At 35.9% G+C, this 26,880-nt stretch overlaps 1 protein-coding gene across 1 annotated transcript; it reads right to left on the bottom strand.

Moving 5' to 3' along the window:
- Positions 1-8,600: 8,600 nt before the first annotated feature.
- LOC123753890 (paxillin-B-like) lies at positions 8,601-9,620 on the bottom strand. Its single transcript, XM_045735842.2, has one exon. It carries the CDS (start codon positions 9,618-9,620, stop codon positions 8,601-8,603), a length of 1,020 nt encoding a protein of 339 aa, XP_045591798.2.
- Between the last annotated feature and the right edge of the window lie 17,260 nt (positions 9,621-26,880).

The following is a 26,880-nucleotide window of genomic DNA, read 5'->3' as shown; positions in this document are numbered from 1 at the left end:
TTGTTAATGTGATTCATTGAGCATGTGAGTAAACTGACCCTTAGGATCCTTGCTTCGTTTGAAATGACGTGACAAAGACCTCGGTAACATATATGGAAAATCTAGTTAAGGAAGGAGTTATTGCTTTCTAGCAAGTGCATAACAAGTCTAATATTTGATAAAGGTTAGAAAGAATTTTTCTTTTATCTCGTGAGATATTTCATTTTAATTGTGGTTCTTACGGTAGTGTGCAACGGCTTTGATTGTTTGCCCGTCAGGCTAATCTTTTTTTTTTGCTTTGTTTTTGTTTTTTGGGGTTTCGTTATCTCTCTGGCAACCTCATCCTTTAGCCTCGTTAGTTTGTGCTTCATCTTCACTAATCTCTGCAAGAGCTTCGTAGTCTGTGCAAGAGCTTTGTTGTTGTTAGTAAGTGCTGAGTTTCGACAGTGTAAATGTAAGACTACGTTAATCTGAGTTCATATCATTTGATTAGCACCATTTACCCTTGTCCCTGTTTCAGTCATCTTCATACCAATAAGTATTGCCTAAATAAGAATAATCGGAACATCAGAAGACAAAACAGAAAACTAATTTCATCTTGTAATCAGGAGACTTTTCCTGATTCCTGTAATCAGGAATTTTCTTCTGTTCCACGGAAGAAAACAGCCTTTTTTTCTCACCAACTGTTCTCTCTCTCTCTCTCTCTCTACTCTCTCTCTCTAATGAACCTGTCTCTTCAGATTAGTAAATGAAGTAACAGTGCCTTATCTTGCCCAATTTCTTCATTTACTTCACATTAATTTTTTTTCACATTATGATCCCAGTGATTTATCAAAAAAGAACATTGAGATTAAAATTTGGGATCATTTGCGTCAAAGAGGCTGTATGTGTACACTGTTAATAAAATTACATATATAATATGTTGTACATAATATGCAGAACGCACTAATTGGTCTAGTAAACAAGCTCAGATCTGCGTAATAAGTCGAGTTTTCCAAAATTATATACTTTTTAATTTTTTTCTTATGTAATGATAAAGCTTTCCATTATATTACAAATGATTTTGTTTCATTTTTTTAATTGAAGTTAAAACTAACATTGAAATATGACCAAACCTAACCCAACCCAACCAAGCCTACCCTAACCTAAACTAAACTATCCTAACCTAACCTAAAATATCCGAACCCAACCCAGCCTAACATACCTAAGTTCGTAAATCATACTCTTAATATAATATAATAATATTAATATCCCTCTGCCTGTTAGGCAAATAGAACCTTGCATACTAGACCAAGTAGTACGTTCTGGCCATTAGACACGACAAATATATATATATATATATATATATATATATATATATATATATATATATATATATATATATATATATATATATATATATATATATATTTATATATATATATATATATATATATATATATATATATATATATATATATATATATATATATATATATATGAAAATGCGAACAAGCCTGAATGGTCCCCAGGACTATATGCGAATGAATATATATATATATATATATATATATATATATATATATATATATATATATATATATATATATATATATATATATATATAATATATATATATTAATTTGTGTTTATCAGACATGGAAATAATTTTATCGTGTTATTTTCCTGTCTCTGGGAAGCCGAGTTGGGATTTTATCATCCTTGCCGAGCTTGGGTTTTTATGGGGCTGTAAACCCGATAAGCTTTATATTTATTCTTGGGTGAAGGAATTCGTAAATCAAAGTAGATACTGGACCCAGTGGCTACAGGCCTGAATTCGTCTTTAGTGCAATATAAATCAAACAATATGTTGTTATCAACTTGAATGGATATGTATACACACACACACACACACACACACACACACACACACACACACACACACACACATATGCAATGAGAAAAAAAGTGCAATAGCGGACTAAACAGTAGAATAATAGCCCACTATTTAGAAAATACAAGAAACATAGGCTGAAAATTTCGGTCGCAAACAGGGACCTTCTTCAGCAGTGAGCGACAATATCGTTATTGTTGTTATTTTAGAATTACCTACTTAGAATGAAATGTCCATGTAGCACGGGCTATAGTGAGCCCGTAAGTGATAACAAATAAGCAGCTACTGCTGTTATTATCAAGTCACGTGTCCGGGGGAAGAAGAGTAAGCATTATGTAACAACCTTGTTACATAATCTCTCACTAAATCTTGTAATCACTACCCCGGAGCAGGTATTAAATTTTAAATTATTATTTATTAAAAGAAGATTTTTTTTAAGCCACAGTGTTGGGGGATAAATTTATACAAGATTTATCCACATTATTTTGTGATCGGTTTCACTTACGTGCTTGGTTAATGTTGATCTTAGTTAGCCATATCTGACAGATCTCTTGTGTTCGGGTACATGCGTTTATAGCTCTCTCTCTCTGCCTGCTTGGCTTTAATAAACTTTATTAAAATCATTGCAACCCATCTTGGACTCCGATGCCCTCAGTTTTATCCTTTTTTCTTTTAAACGTTTACTAATTTCTTACCAACTTTAATTCGGTAACTTAAAATCAATTTTTTTTGTCCTATTTTGTTTAAATTCTTTCCTGCATGCTCTGTTTGAACTACAAGGAACGACCACCAAGTTGTTCTTGAAAGCGATCTCCTCTGCCTAATGGAGTCAATCTGGTAGAAATTAGCTTTAGCAACTTTTAAAACTTCACCAAGAACTCAATCAGGATATCCTGCTTTATTGAGCTGAGTGTATTTTTTCGCTGATTTCAATATATTAACCACTGAAGGCTACAGATTTGGAATGCTCTTAGAAAAGAACCTAAAGCAACACTACTTTTTGCTTTCTTTGCATTGTTGCAAAAGTAATATAACGTAAAATAAGTAATAAAGTAATTTAGCTAACAGTTGCTAAAGTAATATACACGTGTACAGCAGTCTAAATCACACTTACATTTTTGTGAATGACATTTAGTTAACAGTTAAAATAACTGCTAAATAACGTAGAAGCAATAATAAATGAATAGTTCTGTGTTTTAAATAATCCAATGATTCGATAAACAAAAATCCCACTTAGCTATTGACATAATAATTAGATTATCCAACGATTTCAAATTATTAATTATTTGCATCCAACGTGGAAATTATTTAAAATTACACATCAAGTAAGTACACGTACCATGTACCAATTAATTAATAACTCTCCACATAATTGAATAGCTTCGAATAATATAGAAATTAAGGTTAATTAACGAGTCAACTTGTCGCTCCCACAAACAATATATTACTGTTCTTTGATCTTGTTTGGCTGAACCGCGAACAGGTTTCAGCTAACAACAACGGAAGTTTAGGCTTGTCAGCCGCTTTATATGAAGCTTTGGTTGCTAAATAAACACAGGGGCGTAAGGGGGGGAATGTGAGGGGGGGTTGGGGGGAGGGAGGGGGGCGGGGGGTTTACATATCTATTCGGCAGAATTTTTTTCAGGATGCTGTTTTTGCGTTGTTAGAAGAGGCCCAGAACGGTTGGGTTAAGGCAATTTGTTTAACTTTTTTTGTCCTAACGGGCAGCTCGCTAGAGAAGGAAAGAGTCGGTAATGTTGTTTTTTGAGTATTTGTGTCTCGTTGTTCATCTGAACAAAAGATACGTCTGGAGGCGCAGTCAAGCTGACGCAGCCGAAGATGCGTCTAGTGACGCAGTCAAGCTAAAGCAACCGTGGATGCGTTTGGTGACGTAGTCAAGTTCAAGCAACCGACGTGTTTGAACACCTGAATGACTCCTATGATTGGTTCTGAATTGTTGCCTAAGACAATCGAAAATTAGTTGACCATACATATCCTTTTCCTATATATAAAAAAATAAGTGTAGATTATGATCATTATAAATGACGTCAGTCAAAAAAAAATTAAAGTCCATGAACGCAAGAAAGTATTGTTTAATATATTTATTTCTTTGATAATTTGCGGTAATTAATAAATTAATAATCAGCTGAACAGGCCGATGTACACAGAGAGGTGTACACCCGCTTCCCTGTGTAAATACACAGAAAGTTTACTTTAGACCTGGTATTATATATATATATATATATATATATATATATATATATATATATATATATATATATATATATATATATATATATATATATATAATATATATATATAATAAAGTATTCCTGCTGATTGGTCAGCAAGGACTTCTATGATCTTAATGACACTACCACTACACGCAGCGGTGGTGTAGTGGTAGAGTATGCGGCTTGGCATTGTCTTGACTGCAGGTTCGAGCCCACCTCACTGACCTAGTGGATTTTCTCACTCCAGTGCTTGATAGGCGTAACACCACTTAGAAGGGAGTCGGTAGCAGCAGCTTGCTTAAGTATAAAGTGGGTACTGGGTTGATACTCGGGTACTTGGCTCCTAATAAGGTACCTGGCTGAAAATCAGGTACCTTAGTGTCTCAATAAGGTACCTGATTTGATTGTCTCAACAGGTACCAAGTTGATAATCAGAATCCTGGCTCATCAAAGTAATTCTTTGTTGGTTCATTGCCAATCGGTGTATATATATTTCACAGATAATCAGGTGACTGTCAATCAGATGGCTGTCTTCAACATCTAGTGATATTTTGATAGGGCTTATTCATCCCAACTAAGTTTTATTATTGTATAAATGCATATACATATATCATTGTAAACTCATTATTTAAATGTTACTTTCATCACGCTAAATAAATAACTCAGGTTGAGTTACCTTTAAAGCTAAGCCTTTTAGGCTTGTGTGGTGCAAGGAACAATAATGGCATAATAGCCTCAGATTAAAGACTCCTTAAACTTTAGGTGTTTAGGTGACTGTAACACCTTTAGGTGTTCCTAAATTCCGAACCAAATTTATTTTGAAAAAAGGGTATTGGTGAATATACACTTATGAATAACCATATGATTCCATGATTTAAAAAAAAATCATGCTGTATATATGTATAAGAATAAAGATTTCTATTACAGATATTTGCTCTTTAAAGGGCCAAAAAATCTTTTGGGGGGGGCTTTTTGGGGCTTTTTAAAACTAATTTTTGCATCTACATAAATTGTGTTCATTCCAATTTTCCCCAAATTTACTTCCTAAAAATCCAATCGCAAAATAGATTTCACGACGAAACTCATATTCTGGATTCGGTAACAACCTATTAGAATTATCTAGACTGAAATACATAAGAGTTCATTAAAAAAATTTCACAAGTATGAAGACATACCTATCTGTAAAAAAAATATATAAATGTGTTTTAAGCAGGAGTGAGAATACCACATATACCAGAAATGTAAAATTTCTGAATATTATCAATTGATAAATTCCATGACAAAAATACTATATAGTTGTAATAGGGTATTTCAACTCGACATGGTGCTCTAATGTGGCCTTTTTAAATTATTTTGAAAAACCATTGTTTAGCATTTTGAAATATATACTTCAGCAAGAGTTAATTTAAATACAAATTCAGTAATTTTGATCAGATCTGGATGTGATAGCTGAATTATGTTCACCACGAAATTTGACTGGAATAAATGGTTAGAATCTTAACACGATTATGCTACAATGTAGAAGTAATCTATTATGTTGATTCATACATCAACATAGATGCTATATACAACGAATACATATATATACACATTCTGCCCGAAACGCTTTGCGTAATAGTGGCTTTAGGCATTGTATGTACTAGCTCTATCTATAATCCATCAACTTTTGTATCTTACCTTGTATATATGTACCTTACCTGAATAAAAAAAATTATTTATTTATTATTTATAGTTACAATTGAGAATGAATGCAATACAGAAATGAATGAATATATACCAATAGTTTCATTTTAGGCAGCAAATGCTCTATAAAACTGAACATACATTGTTACCTTGCATGAAGAAGATACAATATAGAAATAGATATATTTGCAGTTGCATTGAATGAAGAAAATGTTAAATAGAGAAGGGAATAGTTACCTTAGAAAATAGTGAAGTAGAGGAGCTGGCAAACCTTCGTGAGAAGAGAGCTTCCCAACCCATACTTCTCTTCTCCACCAATTCCTCCTCCTATTATTGTGGTTTCCTCGTGCGTACTACCACCCCTGATGAGATCTGATAGATAGAGGAGGAAGGGATAAAGAGGAGAGGGAGAAAAACACAATGAATCCTGGTAGAGAGCGAGAGAGAAATAAACACAATGTATAATAAAAGTCGCTGTTACGAGACCCTTCGGTAAGGTGAGCGAATGGGTGCTCTTACCTTCGTTCAATTCCCCACCTCCAGACGCTCTTAAAAACAAAAATCTATGCTAAATGAGACACACGAAATCAACTGAAATGTAACGTGCCCTGAGGAGCACGCCCAGGTGATGAAAACGGATATGATGGGAAGCCGTGATGAAAATGGAAGTAGACAGAATAGGGAGAGAGGATGGTTAAAGGGGGTGAGAAGAAGGAGAAGAATGGGCATCAACACAATGCCTCCAGATTAAAAGGGCGGCATGATCTGAAAAGGTCTTCTTCCTTCAGGAGTGACCTCTCTGAGGGAGGGGGGATCATTGCTCGCCGCCTCTGCTTGGTACACGCATGCATTGCTGCCGGAACGGTGAGGAAGGGAGGGGACAAAGGGAGGGAAAGTGGAATGGAGGAGGTAGGGAAGGAGGGGTGAGAAGGAATGCTGGGGAAAGAGTGAGAGATGAGCGCAGTATTAGTGAGATAGACGCAAATATAGATGTCATGAAATTAGATAGAAGAACTAATTAAAATGAGAGAGAGAGAGAGAGAGAGAGAGAGAGAGAGAGAGAGAGAGAGAGAGAGAGAGAGAGAGAGAGAGAGAGAGCGAGAGAGAGAGAGAGAGAGAGAGAGAGAGAGAGAGAGAGAATGCACACACCAGCCTGAAATGTACAGCAACAGCTCGAACCACGACCCACACAAACACCCTCACCTCACAAACCTCTCCGCTGTTCACCACTGCAAGATCAAATCAAGATAAAATATTACATGGGTGGATGAACCAACACAGATAATGTGAGAACGCTGGACGTGGAAGAGGGCGAGAAGAGAAATGCATGATAAAGACTGTAAGATGAGACGCTCTGATAAAAAGGGGGAGGAGAAATTGATAAAAAAAGAGGAAAACCTTTGTGGTCTTTGAGGTAAATTTATCACTGAGAACATTTTACTTGAGGTCAGACCTCTTGGCTGTGATTTTAAAAGAGGAAAGTGGTATCTGGAATCTATGGATCAGTTTGAGGATTTTCGTGGTGTGTATAGGTCAGTTTGAGGATTTTCGTGGTGTGTATGGATCAGTTTGAGGATTTTCGTGGTGTGTATGGATCAGTTTGAGGACTTTCGTGGTGTGTATGGATCAGTTTGAGAACTTTCGTGGTGTGTATGGATCAGTTTGAAGACTTTCGTGGTGTGTATGGATCAGTTTGAGGACTTTCGTGGTGTGTATAGATCAGTTTGAGGATTTTCGTGGTGTGTATGGATCAGTTTGAGGACTTTCGTGGTGTGTATGGAACAGTTTGAGAACTTTCGTGGTGTGTATGGATCAGTTTGAAGACTTTCGTGGTGTGTGTGGATCAGTTTGAGAATATTCGCTTTGTTTAGGGAATTAAATTAAAGACGCGCTGAGTTTAGGGATAATTTTGGAGAACTCACTGGGTTTAAGGATCTGAACTCTTCAAAAAAGCTTAGGATAGGAAATCAAAAACGTGTCCAGTTGTGTAGTGATTAAGAGTTAATCTTTCTACCCCATTCCACCCCGTCTCTCTCTGTCTTCAGGCACTGTAACACATTAAGCTTGAATACAAATTAACATGATAAAGCATCATCAATACGCTGTCTAATATCTAATTTCCGGAGTATTAACAGATTAATTGTTGAATACAAATGTTATAAGGTGACAGACGATCCAGTCACAGTAATGCCTGTACACACGGCGCTAAAACAGGAATTTAACCAAATTAGGGAAAGTTGCTTTGAAATAATAGTGAAAAATATTCCACTCAACACATGTGATATGAAAGTGGCGACGTCTTGGCCCATCTTGGACCCCTTGTTAAGTCGTGAGACAGCAGGAGTGATTAATTAAGAGTAAGCTACCCAGGAGGTTGCACGGGCCTGAATAGCCCGTAAGAGTGGTTGTTGTTGTTTTAGATTTAGCTACTCAGAACGAAATGTCCATGTAGCACGGGCTATGGTGATCCCGTAGAGCAGGAATGGGTGTGGGAGGGTAAATAAGGCAAGAGAGGTGAGAGGAAAGAGAGGTTAAGGGGAAAGGGAGAAGTAATGCATGATAATAGAGCTAAAATTAGCACATCGAAATAAAGACTCAGTTTCGTCAAAGGATAGGTGATAGACTAAGAGTCACCCCCCCCCCCCCCTCCCCCAGACACACACCGTCAGCTGGATAAGCCCTACGGTCCCGTTGTGCCTCAAGGCCCTGTTCCTCTCGGCGTAATACTTTCTGTTTGAGTGGAGTTAATATTAACTTACAAGAAGATAGGAGGAATGCTGTATTTGTTCTGGTGATAGTGTTCTCGTTTTAGTGGTGGATGTGTTCTCGTTTTAGTGGTGGATGTGTTCTTGGTGTTGTGGTGGATGTGTTCTCGATGTTGTGGTGGATGTGTTCTCGATGTTGTGGTGGATGTGTTCTCGATGTTGTGGTGGATGTGTTCTCGATGTTGCGGTGGATGTGTTATCGATATTGTGGTGGATGTGTTCTCGATGTTGTGGTGGATGTGTTCTCGATGTTGTGGTGGATGTGTTCTCGATGTTGTGGTGGATGTGTTCTCGATGTTGTGGTGGATGTGTTCTCGATGTTGTGGTGGATGTGTTCTCGATGTTGTGATGGATGTGTTCTCGATGTTGCGGTGGATGTGTTATCGATATTGTGGTGGATGTGTTCTCGATGTTGTGGTGGATGTGTTCTCGATGTTGTGGTGGATGTGTTCTCGATGTTGTGGTGGATGTGTTCTCGATGTTGTGATGGATGTGTTCTCGATGTTGTGGTGGATGTGTTCTCGATTTAGTGGTGGATGTGTTCTCGATGTTGCGGTGGATGTGTTCTCGATGTTGTGGTGGATGTGTTCTCGATATTGTGGTGGATGTGTTCTCGATGTTGTGGTGGATGTGTTCTCGATGTTGTGGTGGATGTGTTCTCGATGTTGCGGTGGATGTGTTCTCGATGTTGTGGTGGATGTGTTCTCGATATTGTGGTGGATGTGTTCTCGATGTTGTGGTGGATGTGTTCTCGATGTTGCGGTGGATGTGTTCTCGATGTTGCGATGGATGTATTCTCGATGTTGTGGTGGATGTGTTCTCGATATTGTGGTGGATGTGTTCTCGATGTTGTGGTGGATGTGTTCTCGATGTTGCGGTGGATGTGTTCTCGATGTTGCGGTGGATGTGTTCTCGATGTTGTGGTGGATGTGTTCTCGATGTTATGGTGGATATGTTCTCGATGTTGTCGTGGATGTGTTCTCGATGTTGTGGTGGATGTGTTCTCGATGTTGTGGTGCCAGTGACCACGTTCTTGGAGAACAACTGGCTTACATCTGGCACCTGCAAGTCCAAGCCGTTGTTCATTGTAAGTGATCATTCCGCCTTAAATTTTGATCAATATATATATATCCTAATTCAGCCTTTATTGGGAATCTGAATCGATCCAGACTGCTCCTTAATGCCAGTTTCAGCTGGCACTCTCACTAAAGTGGAGCTTGGACTGGACGGTAGAGCAACGGTCTCGCTTCATGCAGGTCGGCGTTCAATTGCCGATCGTCCATGAGGTTGGGTACCATTCCTTCCCCCCGTCTCATCCCAAATCCGTATCCTGACTCCTTCCAAGTGCTATATAGTCGAAATAGCTAAGCGCTTTCCCAGGATAATTCCATTTCACCGAAGTGGAGCCAGTCACTGAAAGCATTACATTTTTTTTTTTTATGAAATATATTTTTCTGAACGCGTTCAAGGAACTTATATATATATAACAAACAAAACAAACTTTACTTATTAATAAACACATTTATTTCGATTAAATTCTTACCCCACAAAAACTTAGCAGGAAATAAGCTCAATTCATGACTTTACATGTCAAATGTAAATGTCAAATTTTGCTCGAAACGCTATGCGTGCTAGTGGCTTTACAAGAATGTAAAATCAACATCATTTCTATGTACTCTCTTAACCCCCAATGTATTTTCTTGTATATAAATAAATACAAAATTTAATAGATCAATAAATTAATTAATATCCGTCATAAAGCCTTGGACTTTGTAACCGATTCATCCTTAATCACATCCACCATATAGCTATGGACTTTTTAAATGCCACTATCCTTTCTTAAGCAAGTCCACCATTGGACTTGATTAAGAATCCATTTTTCCAATTCACCCTTGTGGTGAATTCAGTAACTTAAGGCTCCTATTCCTTTTCTCTCTCTCTCCATCTGAAAAATTTGAATTTTGTAATAGGTGTAAAATTCCATTACACAGGTACGAGAATCCAAATCACGCAGCTCATTTGCATACTCTCGCATATCAGCAGGTATGTAATTATTTAAATGACATAACTTTTATATTTTACTATATTTAGGAAATATTTTGTTATTATTACTTTTCTTGAACTGGCTTAGGTTTGATAAGGCTTAGAATGTATAGCATTAAAACAGAAGATGCACTTAAGATATAAGTAGTAATGTTTATCTTTTCTGTACTGTTTGTTTAAGTAATGTTGATCTTGTCTCTATTACTTGTTTAAACAATGTTGAACTTGTCTCTGATGTTTGTTGAAACAACGCAGATGTTACATCAACTGTTTGTAGGTAACTCTACTGTGGCGTTAGTCATATTATTGGAGATTTAGTGAACACCATTTAATGGGAGAGGAAATCCTTCAAGAGTTAGGACGAGAGAAAGATCTGGGGGTTGATATCACACCAGACCTGTCCCAAGAAGCCCACATCAATCGTTTTAGCTTCTAGTTTAACGAGATGTTGACGAGATATTTGAGCTTTTGAAGTGATCGCATGTTCTATTTTGCTGTCATAACCAGTTCTATAAATTAGGATGTTTTAAATCATTCATTAAGTATACTCTTCATGGGACAGAAAACTCGTATGTGATAGTTGATTCTCCTGTTTAGATCAAGTTAAAAAGTTTGATATAAAACGCTCCAATATATCTTAGATTTTACCTTCTCCTCAGATAGACAAATTAGTATTATTATTACAAGTTTGAGTATTGTATATTTTATATTTTATATTTTGTTATTATTATAATTTCGTTGAATGATGATGCTGGAGTATGATGTTAGTGGTTCATCTAGGTCGTATAGTGTGTATGAAAATTCGAGTGGACGAGCGTTAGTGTTAGTTTAAATCTTTTTATAACTTTACTGTGTTCTGAATATACTAAATTATCTCATTCTTCACTAAAATTTCTGCCTTTACTCATCTCTTTTGACGTATACTGAGCTCTTTACAAAATGTGAAATCTTTATTGAACTCTATCGATCTTTACTGACTTGTTTCAAACTTTACTGAGCGTTGTGTCTTGTGTGATCTCTTTCTACTAATATTGCTATTTCTCTATCTTTACTAATCTGCTTCGCTGTCTGTACGTTTACTGAGAGCTCTCTCTCTCTCCACTGAATTTTCTATATATAGTTTTTTCTACTATTACTAAAATCTCTTCATATATACTGAACTCTCTATACTGATATCATATCTTTACTCACTGTTTCTCACGTGGCAACTGGTTCTACAAATCAACAACCCTGTTACCGAACCAGTATTTACCCAGGTCATTCTGAAATCTAAACTTATCCAGTTTATACCTGAAAAAAAAACAGTGAGTAAGCTCTCACTGTTTTTACTAAGCTGACCCCGTTCGCGTAGTGCCAGTAACTCTGTATTGACAGTAATACAGAGCTTTAATGGGCTCTGTATTAATCTATCTCAATCTTTACTTAGCTCTTTCAATCTTTGTCGTCGTCTCCGGACTCATGTCTTTCACATTAAAATGGGAAACGGGTAAACGATTATAATGGTGATGGGAGTTTTTAGTTTCTTTATCTAACAACTTATGTTAGATATTTGTTATAAAGAATAAATATGAAAACGTTATTAGCTTTACTTATATCAAGTTAACATTTTATTTTAATAAAATTAAACAAATCCACAAATCCTTGTGGATTTGTTCATTATATATATATATATATATATATATATATATATATATATATATATATATATATATATATATATATATATATATATATATATATATATACATATATATATATATATATATATATATATATATATATATATATATATATATATATATATATATTGTTGTGTATCCACTGGGAATAATAATTGAAAATTCCGAAAGTTTCGGGTTTCACTACATAATCAAGGAATTTCTGTATTCTTGATAATGTGGTGAAATATGAAAACGTTCGGAATTTTCGTTTCATTTTCCAATAGGATCCTTACGCATAACCGCATCACGTGTTTTTGAGATTATTCTTGTGAGAATATATATAAATATATATTTTTTTAATAAATTAAACAGAATTTTGTTTTTAAAGTCGCAGATGGGTTCTTTAATTCCTACGATTTTTTTCTTCGATAACTTCTTAATATATATTTTGATTCAATATTAGATAAGGACTATCACTACTATTGTGAATATTACCAGAATTTAAACAATGTCCTTTGCATTTATATTTGTTGAGTCATTATCAAAAGTTGTACAGAAGTAAGTTGTACAATAATTATTTGTGACTTTAGAGTATATACTTTAGAGTATATACTTTAGAGTATATACTTTAGAGTATACTTATTGAGGATCACCGAAAGTGTTAATTCAGCGGTATTAGATGACGTGATTAATAAATAGCTTGAAGAAGTTCCTTCAGGATGTATCAGACAAACCGGATTGTAATGAATATCTGGGCCTGCGGGCCGCTACAAGCAACAATCTTTTAGATCCAATTATCACAAGACAAACCTGGACCCAGACTGGGCTTGGGGAGAGGGAAAAACTCAAGGAATAAATTCCAGGTAAATCAGGTCGTGTACGCTTTGCGTTTTATGAGAGTTTAAAGCCAGTCACTATAAATTATCTGTTTAATTTTAAATTTCAGAGAGATGCTTGACTCATGGAGACATACTAACAAATTTACAGACAATTTAGCATAATTTTATTAACATTGCTTGATTTACGATTTGCAAAGTTGGAAGCATTTGCTTCAAGCTTTGCTGAAATTTTAATTTCAGTATCGTTAACAAGATATTTGTTTTTGTGCAATGCACCTGATTTTAATTTTTTAGTACTAAGAACGCGTATTCATAATCCAGTTTAGTTTCACAGTTCCATAAGTATACATTGTATATCTTTGTGAATTATACTTTTCAACAATAAGACAACAAATACACTCAAGAATGCCGATAAAAATATGTCGGTATTTTAACATGAAAAATTATTAGACAAATACCAGATACACAAAGTTATGTTTCTCAGTAAAAAGATCTTGATTGAGCGCTGCTTCTCAGTATTTTGACCTATACTGAAAGCTATGTTTCTCATCAGATATACATGAGAGCTGTTTCTCAGTATTTTAACATGTTCGTAAGCCGTACGTGTCTCAGTAAATGGCAGTAAATGTAAGATCCTTACATTTGGATCTTCGTGCATCAGTATATAAACCTACAATGAGAATAATGACTATCAGTATAAGAAAAGAGTATAGCAGTATATAATTTTATTTGAAGCCTCTTCTCTGTACAGGATAATAATAATTCTTACAGGTTGAACTCTGGGGAGTAATATATTATGGCCAACTACAGGAGTCTACTGATATACCAACGAGTATACTTTAGTCCTGAATATTGCTTAAACTTAAGTTATACTCTCAGTGAATATTCGCAGGTATAAGGAATACACCGCTTGATGTATATAGGTCTATATGAACATAAGACTAAAGGGAACTGTAAAAGACTTATTTCCTATTTATATCCACTCAAGATCATTAATATATGTTTAACCTACGCTTCAACAATCCTAGGATCCCATATTATAGAACCAAGTAATTTGTTATTTTGAATCAAATAAATCAATCAACCAATTTCAAAACTATTATTTACCCAGGTCTTTCCTGAATCTAAACGTATCCAATTTACATCTTTTGTTTCGTGTTCTATTTTGTGTTGAAATGTTTAGAAATAATAGATGCAATAATAGATCTGATGGTGAGAACTTAGAAATCTTTGCTTAGTGAACAACTTTCTATATTTTATTTCAAGATTCCATGAAGAATGTTTAAATTTTCTAAACTCTGAGTCACCTGTCCTCATAAAGACCAAGGAATGGTAAACATCAGTATTACTTCTTTAATTTTGACTAATATTGGTGTTTAATTTTGATTAATTTTTACGTTGGACCCATTATTCTTTCGTTGGACCCATTATTCTTACGTTGGACCCATTATTCTTACGTTGGACCCATTATTCTTACGTTAGACCCATTATTTTTACGTTTCATCTATTAATTTTACGTTTGACGTATTGTTTTAACGTTAGACGTATAAGTTTTCGTTGGCCCTATTATTTTTGCATTGGACCCATTATTATTTTACATTATATTTATTTTACGATACATCTATTATTTTAACATTATACTGATAGCTTTTTTCCTTCTTTCTTAAAGGGTTACTGTTTGTAAATAAGTATTATACAAGATTTGGTCGATGCTAAACTTCTCCAAACAGTTTCTATTTTATTGCAGTTTATTTGCTTTGGATTCATTAAGTTCATTTTTGACTTCGTTAAAGTTGTGATATGAGTGGGTTTGAGATGATCGTGTGATGCCTTTGATTAGTTCGTATGTGTCCGTGAAGATAAGATTGGTGGTATAATCTTTTCTCCTAAGTTACCTGTTGGCCTGTTGGTTTAACGCAAAGGTGTCACAAAGTCTTAAGAACTCTCAAGTAACATTTCTCTAAATACTTCAGCCACTTAGTGGAAAAATAAGTAATTACGAAGAGAAGAAAAACACCTATCCAAACCTATTGACCAAACCACACACTGGAAGATGAAGAGACCTATCCTAAGTCTAACCAAACCTATTCTAGGTCTAACTATTTACAATCTTATAATATTTAAATATTTATTTTACTGAGAAAACAACATTTCTGGTTACACATTGATTTTAAAATTTACGATCGCGTCACTTAGATGGAATGCATCTGGGACAAGCATAGCCAGAGGAATGGGTTAAAAATAACAATTTTACACTACACTACACTAAAAAATAACAAATAATTGCCAACAGAACTAATCCAGCTAACCTAACCAACCAAAGGCCTAGTTATGCACAAAGCTACAATAACAATAATAATAATACATAACTAATGAAATACAGTTGTTGGTTACACAGTAATAGTATAGATAAATCTCCCAAGCCCTTTTACGCTAATCCACTCTACGCTAAACCCCCTCTACGCTAATCCATCTCGTGTCGGATATAGTGTAAGTTTCCAACATTGTGACACCATATCTTCCATTACTGCAATAGCGTCACTGCATTACAAAAGTGTCACCTCCCCTCTCATTGCAATTTGTTTGTTACCCGAGATACCATCAAAAAGGTTTCAATGATAAAGGAGTCAGAATGTAAACATTTCAAATGTTTTCTCAACTGGTGTAAGCAGTGCTAGCCGCGTCCGGGCGTTCCCGGCCGCTGCTGCTGCTGCTGCTGCTGGTCCAACAGCAAGGCTCTGGAGAGTGGCAGCGGTCAGGAGCCAACAGTCATATGTCAACGCCCTTTGCTGAGTTAACGTTGCTTATAGGGTGAGAAAGGGGGGAAAAAACCCGCCTCCGAGAGACTTGACAGCATCGAATATGGCGAATCGAATACTCCTCACGTCACATCACCAGAGGATAAAGTTGAGCACAAAAGGGTTTGATCCCTCTTCTGCGTCTCTCAGCTGTCGTCTCCCATTCTTCGAATGTTTTGTCATAGGGAGTTAAATGGTTCCTTAAATTTAGCTCTCATTTATCACTATAATCAATAATTTTTAGGCTTTAAATGCTGGTCTAAACGTTTATGTAACGAGAAAACTCAAAAAAAGTCATTTTGAGATAGTTACATGTAGTTTTGAGGCGGTCTTCGGGTAGGTTGAGAGCAGTGGATCAGGAGTGGGAGTGAGGGAAGGACAGGGGGGACATGGCAGGTACCCCACATTGTTATCTGGAGGCAAGAAACGCTTTGTTCCTTTTTGTTCACCGCTGTCTGTCAACTCTCAACTCTCAACGTCCGATATTAGGACTTTTTTTCTCATTTTCCAACCTTTGTCCTTGGCTTTCCTCACCCCCCCCCCCCCCACCTCCCTCTCTTTCTCTCTTGTTCCGTTCTCTACCCGTGTTCGTTATTTCACCGCGGAAGGAAGAATCCAACACATGGTTTGGGTGGTATTGTGTGGGCACTGATTGACACCTCGACCTGTTAGACGCCAAGCAACATGGGCTCCTGTTTTGTTTTTCTTCACTTTCTAAAAGAAATACAGCATTTGGTAATATATTTACAACTCCCCCCCCCACACACATACATACATTGACGCACTCATGTACACATTCAGGCAGATACATACACACCCATACATTCGCACCCTTACACATATAAACCCCTGTACGCACACATACACCCATATATGCACACATATGCCCATGAATGCACACATACATACACATACAAGCACCTGTACTCACGCACTCATACACATGAGAGAGGAAGGACACACAGACAATGAGAAGGCAGTATTTGAAGTACATAAAGACAATTTTAAATAACTTTCAAGCTGAAAATTGACCTGGCACAAAAGCTGTGAGCCCTCAGAGAACAAATATCTCCACATCAATACCTCAAAGAAGTAGCAATGACACCTCAAAACCGAGTGAAACTACTAGAGTAGTTGGAGGTCATCAAAAGAAAATGTTCATAACCAAACTTCACCATTTATACAAAGGGACCTAACAGACATTAAGGAAGTTTTGAGAAGTTCCCTTAGTTTACTTACTTTACTATTGAGTAAATTAAGTTTACTGGTAGTTTTTAGCCTTCCTCGTTGGGAGTGGAAGAGCTATCAGACCAGCCAAGGTGGTGTCAGAATGCAAGAAAGATGGAAGATAAACTCCACATCCCTACATACTCTATTTACCTACATACGAGTAACACCACCACCATGCTCCCCTACGAGTAACTAGGTGCCTTATCTAAAAGTGACTCGTAGAACAATCCAAACAAATCAGTTTTTTCTCGTCACTAAAAATAACTAAAATAATGGCAAACCTGCATGAAAAACAAATATATGAGTTTTACAACAAATTGACGAAAAAAACAATGGGAAACCATCTTTTTTTTCATTTTCAGACAGCACTCGACACACTCCCACAGAAGAGAATCCATATATATCTAGAAAAAACAATCGGGAGTATTTGAAGCAGCTCTGAGATTGGTAAGGGAATCTCTCACTGACAGGAAACAGAAGTTTGCACCAAGAATGAAGACATAACACACACTTGAGAACTGCAAAAGCACAAAAAAAAGGAAAAAGCACAAGGGCAAACTAGCAAATGCCCGAAGATCAGCCACATCGTGAGTTCCTGAGCTGGAAGCACTCAGAAAGGCTCTCTGACTCAGCCCTTCCAGAGCCAATAGCACCGATGCTTCAAGCACAAACACACATAAACATGTTAACACAGCAAGCATTTAATGTTTCTAAGCATCAGTGTCATTCCCTTCATTACCGAGTGTAATCCCCCATTACACGCTAAATAAGCTGTTAACGTTGATATTAGCTTCCCAGCTTATTTATGATCGTATTTGCTCTAATGGTGCTTCAGTCGATTAATGTAAATTGATTAATACAATATGATAACAGTTGATTAATGCAATATGATAAATTGATTAATATGACTTCAGTTCGTTATCATAAAATTAGATATCATTAATATAACAGTTTATTGATGCAGTATGATAACAGTCCATTAATGTAACATGATAATAGTTCCTAAATTATTGTTACAGTGATGAAAATATGTTTACAGCTCGTTATAATAAGTTTCTTCAAAATATGATGACAGTTCCTTAATATTATATGATATAAATTCCTTAACAAAATATGCTAACTCTTCCTTCCTTCATTCCTTCCTTCGAGTATTACCCAGTGCCCATGGACATGAAGAACAGCAAAAAAATATATATACATCTGGAGTAGGGGGGAGAGGAAGGGGGGGGGGCTGACTGTGACAATTTGCTTATTCTCAACCCCCCCCCCCCATGAGGCTGAGCCAATAGGAGCGTTAGCAGATGCCCATGATAATCCCCTCCTTCCTCTCTCTCTCTCTCTCTCTCTCTCTCTCTCTCTCTCTCTCTCTCTCTCTCTCTCTCTCTCTCTCTCTCTCTCTCTCTCTCTCTCTCTCTCTACCTCTCTCTCTCTCTCTCTCTCTCTCTCTCCCTCTCTTCTCTCCCTCTCTTCTCTCCCTTCTACCCTTCCTACTATACTCTGCCTGCATGTTTCTTTCCAATTCTTGAACTCAGCTACATAGACCTGCTTTGTATAGCAGCTTAACATTCTAGCAACTTGAGAACTCTTTATTTTCTTGAAATGGATCATTGTTCCCAGTTCTCAGGGCAATAATACGACGGATAGGCCTACATTATATATATTGACCTTTTCTCTTTTTAAAGTATTTTAATTGTACATTTTATTTTATCAAATATTTCATTATATGTTTGCAGGACTTGGCAACGAGATGACTGACGCTGAGGATATCTAGCGTTACTTGGTAGAGAATTGTTAGGTTTGTTTGTATTTATGACCCCTGAAGGATAGTGAAGATGAGCAGCATCCTCACTTTCCTGTGTGGCAGTGAATATGAGCGCGCGCTCACACACACACACACCTACATACACATATATATATTTTTATATATATATTTATATATATATTTATAGGGTTGTTTCCATACAACCGCAACATTCACATCCAGTTGTCACCATACAGCCACAACAGGAAGACCCGGAAAAGCCAAGTTAAATGTCTAGCATAATTGTCTCGTTTCGAAATGCCGAAACGAACAAAACACTTATCGAGAAACGTTCGAACGCGATAATTCGATCTAGTACGAGGATAAACGAGCCTTGGGACCCATGTACTCAGGTCCACAAAACTGTATAAAATAAATACAGCGAAATGTGTATTTATAGACTCGGTGAATGTATACTGAGAGTTCACTCTTGTTCCTGGATTATGCCCAGCGCTTAAAGCATACTTACGGGCTAGTGAATACGCTATTTTGGTGGCCTTAATGACCTTCCAGAGGTTGATAGGCCCTAAGCCCAAACTCGAACCAGAGACAAGAGGCGAAACGTGCCAGTTCAAACAGCCACAAGATTCGCAAAACTCTAACAACCAGACGCTCCACAATTCGCGGTCTCTGGCTCAGTCGGAGGATAAAGGAACTCAGTGTGTTTGTCGAACGACCAAATTAGTTTGTATTTTTGTTTTCTCTCAGCTGTCCATCGGCCTGACATCTTTATTAGAAAAATCCTTAATGTATTGCCTGTGACGGGAAGTGTCTTTCTTAAATAATAGTTATGTTATGAAGATATATTGTTTCTTAATAATGTTATCTGAAACATTCCGGTGTTCCTCCTGAGTTAATTAAATAATTCTCCTATCAATAAAAGGGAAATAATGTATTGACCCTAATTCATTTTTGCCGTTAAGGTGCTTTATTGACACATAAATTTTAATATTCTCTCTTTACTACTAGGAACCCCTTGAACTACCAATTGCTATTAAAACATCCTGGAGGATATTCTCATTAATTAATCGGCTAGATGTTTATTTTTAATAGAGCAAATTATTAATAAAAATAATAAAAAATATAATACAATAGTTAGAATACATTACTTTTCAATGTAAGTTGCTTTGAATTATATGTGTGGCAATATACATCAGTGTGTTGATATTCAATAATTCTTTTTTTCAGGAGGTCTTACTCCAATTTCCATTTGATATAAAATGATTAAGTTGAAATAAAAAGCAGTATATTATATGCATTTGTGTAAATGTTAAATTATTCCCTTTATGAATTATTACAAAATAAAGATTATAAATAATGTAATATAACAGTGTGGATAATAATTCAACTTCAGTAATAAACTAAAAAAAAAATGTATTATAAAATTGCGCCTATATAAAATAAATATATTAACTCGAACTGAGAATAAGAAATGTAACGTTGAATATATATATATATATATATATATATATATATATATATATATATATATATATATATATATATATATATATATATACTGTATATATATATATATGTCGTACCTAGTAGCCAGAACGCACTTCTCAGCCTACTATGCAAGGCCCGATTTGCCTAATAAGCCAAGTTTTCATGAATTAATTGTTTTTCGACTACCTAACCTACCTAACCTAACCTAACTTTTTCGGCTACCTAACCTAACCTAACCTATAAAGATAGGTTAGGTTAGGTTAGGTAGGGTTGGTTAGGTTCGGTCATATATCTACGTCAATTTTAACTCCAATAAAAAAAAATTGACCTCATACATAATGAAATGGGTAGCTTTATCATTTCATAAGCAAAAAATTAGAGAAAATATATTAATTCATGAAAACTTGGCTTATTAGGCAAATTGGGCCTTGCATAGTAGGCTGAGAAGTGCGTTCTGGCTATTAGGTACGACATTATATATATATATATATATATATATATATATATATATATATATATATATATATATATATATATATATATATACTGTATATATATATATATATACACACATGTTGTCTCAAAGCAATTTCTATATAAATGAAATTTAGATTTCATTTATATGCTTTATTCGTAACAAATGATACAAACAATTATAATTGTAAACAGATGTACAGCTTTATAAATCAAAATTGCACTTATTTCATAAATTTTTAAAACCATATTGCTTACAATTTGAGAAATAATGTACATTGGTAATTCACTGTGTAGCAACAATGGCAACCATTAAGTTATTGAAAACAGCAGTAGAAATAGTAACATTAATAATAGTATAATAGTAATTACTAGTTACTAATAGTTACTAATAATAGTAACAGTAATAGAAGCAGTAGAAGGCCTAGTAACAGTAACAATATTGTTAATATTAGCCAATAGGCCTAGTACTGATAATAGCAGCATTTTTAATAACATCATACAGCATAATGCAAGTGTGGCTTTACTGGGGCAAGATGCAACTGATGGATTGTATTTAAATTTATATTACTAATTTAATTAACGTTTCTAGACATAAAAGCGAGTAATTTAATTGTCGTATGTTTTGTTAATGTCCCTGTTCACCTAGTAGTAAATAGGTACCCGGGAGTTTGGCAACTATTGCAAGTTGCATTTTGGGAAAATCGAGGCATTTGGGGGGACCTCAATACGCCTATCAGGCTTCCTACCCCCAACAGTGGTAGGTAAGTTTGAAACCACAGGTGGCTGTACTCATTCACAGGTGGTTGTACTCATTCCCAGGTGGTTGTACTCATTCACAGGTGGCTGTACTCATTCACAGGTTGTTGTACTCATTCCCAGGTGGTTGTACTCTTTCACAGGTGGTTGTTCTCATTCCCAGGTGGTTGTACTCATTCACAGGTGGTTGTACTCATTCACAGGTGGTTGTACTCATTCACAGGTGGCTGCACTCATTCACAGGTGGTTGTACTCATTCACAGGTGGCTGTACTCATTCACAGGTGGCTGTACTCATTCCCAGGTGGCTGTACTCATTCATTCATGCTGTGAATGAGTACATTTATCGGTTACGGCAACTTGCAAGAACTGAAATTAGCTGAAGCTAACCAAGCCTTCAGAAATAGCATGGTCAAGTTGGGCAAATCTTGTCATGCCTGTTAGCAGGTAGTGAAGAAGGTTGAGAAAGGTCTTTGTTGTACACAAGCTTGCAGGGACAGAACGTGATGTGAATAATTTGTCTCCGTGCCCAAGTAAAGAGAGGCTTGAGATCGTGATTTATTTAATTTTTTAGCCTGTAAATCACAGACCAATAAAGCTTCTAAATATGAATATGAAATTAGATTATAGAGATCTGTAACGATTACGTGTTATGCTGTTATTATAGCCTCCTGCGTAAATAATAGACAGATGTGTGTTTAATTATTCACGAAAAACATTCGTCGTCTTAATTCACTGCATCATACTGGCTGCTGCCTCAGATCAGGGATATATATTATATATATATATATATATATATATATATATATATATATATATATATATATATATATATATATAAATATATATATATATATATATATATATATATATATATATATATATATATATATATATATATATATATATATATAGGGGAAGGAAAACCCTGATTTTAAACCTCTGCTGTTTTGCGGCCATACCCCATTTTGGGAAAGGCTTCAGGAGTCAACCTCGAGGAAATATCCGGAGTTGGAGCCCCTAAGGCAGTTCGTTGTTGACGTCGACTTCGTTCTGGCAGCTCCTGCGACGTTGCTGGAACCATGTGTATTGGCATTTGCCTTTCTATTGGATAATTTCAGCAACGTGGAGAGGGGGGATCTGCTGCATGGGTAACAGCTTCTCCTCCATATCTACCTACAAACTTCATAGTCTTCCGAGACTGAAGGATGCCTACTACTACTATTACTGAAAATCAATATTATTTTTTCATTCGTATATTATATAAAATTATTTAATACTTTAGAAATTATAAATGTATTTTTTTCATACTTTGTATTGTATTTTTTATATATAAATATCTCTTCATTTACGCTAACTGACTTAAGGTTCAGTCTCCCAGCCCCTGGTGAAGCCTCGTGCTGTGTATATGCCGCATTGCCATTTCAAAATTGTCTATTTACGACGCTTACGAAATCACAGGTAAATTAAGTGGCTGAGACTTGCTATCATGTGAAGTAATTTAAATTATTAACTTTCAATTCTTGATTTTGTGCAAATATTTGTTTCAGGCCATCTTGAGGATGGGTTGCAAGTCTGTAAAAAAAAAAGATACTTGTTTCAGGGGACTAAAAAGCGAAAAAAATAATTATGTAAAAAAAGCCTTCTAAGGTTAATGAGTAAGTTCGACCATCTGAAGTATCTTCTCTCACGTGATAGCATCACCTCCCAGCATCTTTATCTCCCGTAAGATCTCCGTAGATCACTACCTCCGGTCACCCCCCCCCCTCCCCTGGTCTACCCTGTAGCAAGACTCCGACAAGTTGATCTAAATGATTTTTGCTCAGGTGCTGTTTTGTTGAAATTGGATTTTGTTTTTATTATAGTTTTGACATGTTATGCAGGCTAGTGGTAAATAAACTTTTACTGTTGTTTCTCCCCCTTCTGCCTGTCTCATCCCAAATCCTTATCCTGAGCCCTTCTCAGTGTTATATAAGCTTGGCGCTTTCCCCCCTGATACTTCCCTTCCCTTCTCACACTTGCATACTTTTTCTGTATGTATATATATATATATATTCTCTATTGTTTTTCTTAGAACCTCATTTAATATCTGATTGGTCTTTCTTCACTCTCAAGTACTCTGTTCCATGCCCAGATACTGTCTGGATCTTGAATCAATTTGTCAAGTTTTCTCCTCTTGCTTTTATTTTGGGGAACATCCTCATTCTCCTCTTCCTGTGGCCAAGATGGGCGTGGGGAACCCTCCACCACCACCTCCTCCTCCTGTGGCCAAGATGAGTGTGTGGTACTCAAGTAGTTTCACGACTTCGGATAAAAAATTAGATTATACGTATGGCCGCTGGTGCGAATGTCAATCATCCCGCTGTGTTTACAAGAGTTTGTGGAAATGACTACGATCATTTCCAGAGCAATTTAAAGTGTCTTTATATTTTTGTTATTTTGTGTAAAAAAAGATAACAGCAGAAACCGCAAGTGATGATTGTAACCATATGTGTGTGTGTGTGTGTGTGTGTGTGTGTGTGTGTGTGTGTGTGAGTGTGTGTGTGTGTGTGTGTGTGTGTGTGTGTGTGTGTGTGTGTGTGTGTGTGTGTGTGTGTGTGTGTGTGTGTGTGTGTGAAGAACAGCTGCGAGTCAAATTGTGCAGTAAAAGGATATCATGTTGATTGATGTGGTCAACGACATTTTTTGGGGGGGGATGGGGTGGGGGGTTGGATAAGGCAAAAGGAATTTATTTTTTGCTTTTCCTCACTTTAGTTAGCTTAGAATGTGTCTTTGTGAGTATGACTACTAAAGAATACCAAGGTAAACTACTAGTAGTAGTACTAGGTTTACCTAGTACTAATACTAGTACTAGTATTAACGATGTGTGTAGCTCTGCTCCATCTTTAAGAAACACAAATGACTCCGAAAAAATTCAATCAGAAACAGCATGGAATTATCTAATTATACTGATCAACTGTATTGAAAATTGGGAATATCTCATCAATAGAATATAGCGTTCTCCATTTTCTTACTGAACAGATCCAGTCTCTTCCCGACATTAGATTTAGATGTAGATTTAGAAGCTTTATTTGTGTGATTTATACGAGTTATTTCAACTATTGGTAAACAGTTAAAGAGCATTAAAATCCTTACAGCTTACTGTTGAAGTTGTAAGACGTAAATTTAGCATAAAATTAGAATCTTAGGAATAAATATTATTAGCCACTTTTAATTCAACAAGAGTCAATGATATTTATCCTAATAACTGATTTACATGAAGTAATTTTGTAAAAATTAATCCAGACAACTTAGATGGTTTAAGTGTATTACATTAGTAAGAGCGCTTTGTAATGCTGATTCTCTGTGTGTATTCATCTAGTTGTATTCATCTAGTTGTGCTTGCGGGAGTTGAGCTCTGGCTCTTTCGGCCCGCCTCTTAACTGTCAATCAATCAACGGATTATTTTTTCAACACATACATACACACACACACAGGAAGCTGCCAGTAACAACTGTCAAACTCCCCAGGTACCTATTTACTGCTAGGTAACAGGGGCATCAGGGTGAAAGAAACTCTGCCCATTTGTTTCCGCCATCGCCGGGGATCGATCCCCGGTTCAGAGGACTACGAATCCCGAATGCTGTCCACTCAGCCACCAGGCGCCCTGTGGGTCTGTGTGTGTGCGCATGTGTGTGCGTTCTCTAGATGTTTACCAATTTGTTCAACATTAGAATTATATATATATATATATATATATATATATATATATATATATATATATATATATATATATATATATATATATATATGGTACCACCTCTGGTGCAAATGTGGGGACCCTTAGCCTCCGAGAAGAAAATAAGGAGTATTCAGAGAAGACTTTTGTGGATTCTCACTGAACACTTTAATATTTTCTTCTCCTACCCCCCCCCCCCCCCCATTCTTTTGAATGTACACACATATATTTGTTTTATTTAAACTTTGTTACAAAAAAGGAGTTATATATATATATATATATATATATATATATATATATATATATATATATATATATATATATATATATATATATTATTAAATATGACCGAAAAAGTAAGATTAATAATTCTAACACGAATTTTCTCAATCTTTCGTACATTTCTTTTCACTGTTGGTGGTAATTCAAAAATCAATTCTCCAAAATTCATTTTTATTTCTAGTCTGACGCGACACTTGAGCGCGTTTCGTAAAACTTATTACATTTTCAAAGACTTTAGTATACACAACTGAATAGAACTTACACATCTCCGATTTGTTTATATCTACATTTGAGTGAGGTGGATGCGGTGAGGTGGTATTTAATAAGGTATTAATTTCATCAACACAAGACAGAACACGAAACAATGGGTATTGAAACTGTAGTCTTTGAAAATGAGTCTTTCAATAAGTCTTTGAAAATGTAATAAGTTTTACGAAACGCGCTCAAGTGTCGCGTCAGACTAGAAATAAAAATGAATTTTGGAGAATTGATTTTTGAATTACCACCAACAGTGAAAAGAAATGTACGAAAGATTGAGAAAATTCGTGTTAGAATTATTAATCTTACTTTTTCGGTCATATTTAATAATATATATATATATATATATATATATATATATATATATATATATATATATATATATATATATATATATATATATATATATATATATATAATATGAAAGTCAATGGACATAAATTTCTGAGAAAATCACAGTTTGCATAAAATTATATGAGTGGTCTACATACTAGCAAGGTGAGAGAGAGAGAGAAGGTAAATGCTCTAGCAAATGGCCCTTCCTGCTGGCCAAGTCCCTTGTTCACAGGGACATAATACCGCCGCGGTGTCAACTACCTCACTAATCCTCCACCAAATTATTGTTGTGTGTCCTGTCGAATTGACGGGAAATTGAGGGGTGGTGTGGTGACAGACTCGCACACCCTGTCTGTCGATAAGGATTGAGACGGGGCACTGAACAGGAGTGGGAGGGGGGGCAGGGGGGGGGTAACAGGGCTTGTTGCACACACTCTTGCGTGCCATGAGGCAGTGGTAAGTGGAGGTTCATGCTAAGTGTTCCATAACAAGTGTGAAATGAATGCTCCTTGAGGCGCTGCGAGCTGAAGTGCGTGGTCCAGGTGGTGTTTCGTGCGTAGTCTGGCCAGGCAAGATCGATATACTCACAGGTGAGGGTTGCAGAAACAGGGAAGACTAAAGTGATTTCTGGGAGGAAAGGAATGTTAGAAAGAGAGGAGGAGGAGAAAAGATTGAGAGTCAGTGAGCAAGAGATTGACT

This window comes from Procambarus clarkii, chromosome 6 (assembly GCF_040958095.1).
Source record: "Procambarus clarkii isolate CNS0578487 chromosome 6, FALCON_Pclarkii_2.0, whole genome shotgun sequence".
Classification (NCBI taxonomy): domain Eukaryota; kingdom Metazoa; phylum Arthropoda; class Malacostraca; order Decapoda; family Cambaridae; genus Procambarus; species Procambarus clarkii.
This window is presented reverse-complemented; position numbering and strand designations above follow the sequence as displayed.